Below are 3005 nucleotides of genomic sequence, written 5' to 3' on the forward strand. Positions count from 1 at the left end.
CCCTTTCGCTAACGATGTTTCCCCCAATCCTCTCCACCTCCCATTCCTCGACCACAGATCCCGAATTTGATTGAACTCCAATTAATCGAGGCTATACTATTCACAACGTTTGCGTTTCACTTAATCGAAGCCTCCGCTATCTAATTAAAAGCGCGAATCCATCGGCATCCGGTTAACAATTCAACCTCCTCCCTTTTTAAAACTAATTTTAATTCTATCAGGGCTTATGGTAATTTAATATCTCTTTCTATTTAATTCGAATTCGAAAGCTTTCTAGTTCGTTAGAATTCGGTTGAATGCATTTTAAAGGGCTTGTTCGATACATTTCATACAATTACAGATAAAATAAACGATATACAATTTATCGCATTCGCCTAGAAGGAAATGTTTAAAATTATTCATATTAATCGATCGACGAAAATATAAAATTCGAAAAAAGTTTTCCTTTCTTTTAAAACGAGGAAATTTTAATTCTATCATTATGGCAATTTAATATCTCCTTTTATTTTATTTAATTCGAATTCGAATTCCCTCTCTAATTCGTTAAAATCCGTTTGAATGGATTTTAAAGGGTTCTTCGTTCACCGAGAAGAAAATGTAAAATTATTTCTATTAATCGATTGAAAAAGAAGAAATTAGTGACAGTTTTAAAGAGCTTCTGAAGAAGATTAGGACATTAAAATAGATTTCTTCTCGACCATGACGTCTTTCTTGAATCCAATAGTTCAAGAAAATTGCATTTTCTGTTTCGGTAAAACAGAATCCACCCTTATCAACGAAATAATTTTATCAGATTGATCAATCTTTGCGACGAAGATAAAATGCGATTCGGAAAAATGGCGGATGGAGTGAAAAAAATATTGCAGGTGCGGTGTTATTCGTACGGCCAATGAGAAAAGCGGAACACGTGACCATGCTGGATCCTTTTCAAGAGAGATACGGTGCCGGTGTTGGGGGGCTCTTGTTCCTCCCTGCCCTCTTCAGCGATTTGTTCTGGTGTGGCGGGGTGTTGAGAGCTTTGGGAAGCTCGTTGGCAGTGGTTGCTGGCGTAAATCCGGACATCAGCATAGTCGCCTCTGCCCTCTTGGCAGCCGTGTGAGTAAAACTTGGTTTTTGTCCGTTTTGGGTAATTTTGAAAAAAAAAAAAAAAAAGAGAGAGAAAATTAGAAATTATAAGCGAAAAAAAATTTTTATGATATACTTTGTAATTAAAAAAGAAAAGAAAAAAAAATAAGTCAAATTAAAGATATCTGTGAATTGCAGATACACCGTGTTCGGTGGACTTTACTCCGTCGCGTGCACCGATGCGTTGCAGCTGGCATGCATCGTGATCGGGTTGGGATTGGCTGCGCCATTTTCCGTTCTCCACCCCGCCGTCAACTTCGAGAAAAATCTAACGCCGCACGAATGGCTTGGGGAGATTAAGAACGAGGATCTTGGCGAGTGGGTGGATTGCATGCTGTTGTTGGTATTTGGCGGTATACCTTGGCAGGTATATTGAATACTCGTCAAGATAATTCTGATCTATATGACGCGTGAATCTACACGAGCGTGCGAACTTTCGTTTGGTTTGGTGAAAGATTGTTTCAAGGGAGAGGGGGCAAAGAATGAAAGGAAAAAAAAAAAAAAAAAAAAAAAGAAAGAAAAATATCGATTAGTTCGTTCGAAAATCGGTAATTACGAATCTGGTTACAATATTAAAAGATTTCACAATGATCCAGGGCTACTTTCAAAGGATCCTAAGTATGCGAAGCACATCGATGGCGACCGCTTTGTCAATAACATCGATGTTCGGTTGCATGATCCTCGCGTTTCCATCAGCTCTAATTGGCGTGGTGGCACGTGCCACCGATTGGTCAACCGTGCAGGGATTTAACAAAAGTATAATAGCGCACGAAGCGAATGCAGCATTACCGATCGTTCTCCGATACTTGACACCGCAGTGGGTCTCCTTTGTCGGTAAGTGTAGAACCCTCTGTGACCATTTCGAAAGCTAAAACAACCGTTCCCCCCTCCCTCCCTTGCTCCCCGATAGTTTTCTCGACCTCCTTTCCACGAGACGCTCAGGCTTACCTTCGATTCCCTTCAAGCTCCAAATGACAAACATTCAGAAGTGTATCTCGAGTGTGTTTCTCTTTCACGCGTTTTGTCTGAAATCTCGCGAACAGCAGCGAGCCTGTTTTCTTCGCCTACAACCATCTGACCCTCTTTTCTCACCCTCCGCATAAAGCGCACACTCTCTCTCCGTACCAGCAAGGCACACCTCGAACATTAGTCACTTAAGCAACCGCGAAACAGGTCGAGTGTCTGTAAAGAATAAAAATTCAAGTAGTGATACACGGGCTTTCGAAGAGTTTGCACATTCTTATCGACTGCTTCGCTTTGTAAAATAAAGTTTAAGCTTAAGTTAAGGAAAGAGAGATAAAAGAGATTTTTGCATGACTTTAATTTAAAAATCGGGAATCTATCGAAATCTAATCGAATATTAAATAAATGTATTTCACGCTTATCAATAGCGCAATTTTCGATATTGATCTATTAGGTCTGGGCGCTATTTCCGCGGCAGTAATGTCTTCGGCGGATTCAAGTATATTGGCCAGCAGTTCCATGTTCTCCAGAAATGTCTACAGACTGACACTAAGGCCGAAGGTTAATCCTAAAAAAATGATTTATTTATTTCTTATTTAAAATAAGATTTTTAATTTTTATGACAAAATCGAAAATATTCAAAATGTTGTCTGAATGAAGATTCGAAAGAACGAGAACAATGGTAAAGCTTTTTCCTTTTTTTATAACACAGGCATCCGAAAGGGAACTGAATTGGATACTCCGAATATCCGTGCTTGTGATCACAGCCTTGTCGACTGTAATAGCGCTCACGGTGGACAGTGTTTATTATCTGTCGTGAGTAGTAATACGCTCAGTTTATCGACTCATCGATTAATGATCAATTAAACAGATCAACTAATTCATCTGGTTTTTTTTTTTTTTTTTAAGGTATTTGG

General features: G+C 39.2%; 1 protein-coding gene across 3 annotated transcripts in view; it reads left to right on the forward strand.

Moving 5' to 3' along the window:
* The window catches only part of LOC102680018 (high-affinity choline transporter 1-like), a 19015-nt gene that overhangs the window by 10004 nt on the left and 6006 nt on the right, over nucleotides 1-3005 (forward strand). For all 3 annotated transcript variants that reach the window (XM_006622018.2, XM_006622016.2, XM_006622017.2), the window contains 6 exons: nucleotides 867-1095; nucleotides 1264-1492; nucleotides 1722-1959; nucleotides 2543-2649; nucleotides 2801-2904; nucleotides 2998-3005. In XM_006622018.2, the coding sequence (XP_006622081.1) occupies nucleotides 867-1095; nucleotides 1264-1492; nucleotides 1722-1959; nucleotides 2543-2649; nucleotides 2801-2904; nucleotides 2998-3005 (915 nt within the window). The remainder of the gene's footprint in view (nucleotides 1-866; nucleotides 1096-1263; nucleotides 1493-1721; nucleotides 1960-2542; nucleotides 2650-2800; nucleotides 2905-2997) is intronic.

Source organism: Apis dorsata, unplaced genomic scaffold, assembly GCF_000469605.1.
Source record: "Apis dorsata unplaced genomic scaffold, Apis dorsata 1.3 scaffold_655, whole genome shotgun sequence".
NCBI lineage: Eukaryota > Metazoa > Arthropoda > Insecta > Hymenoptera > Apidae > Apis > Apis dorsata.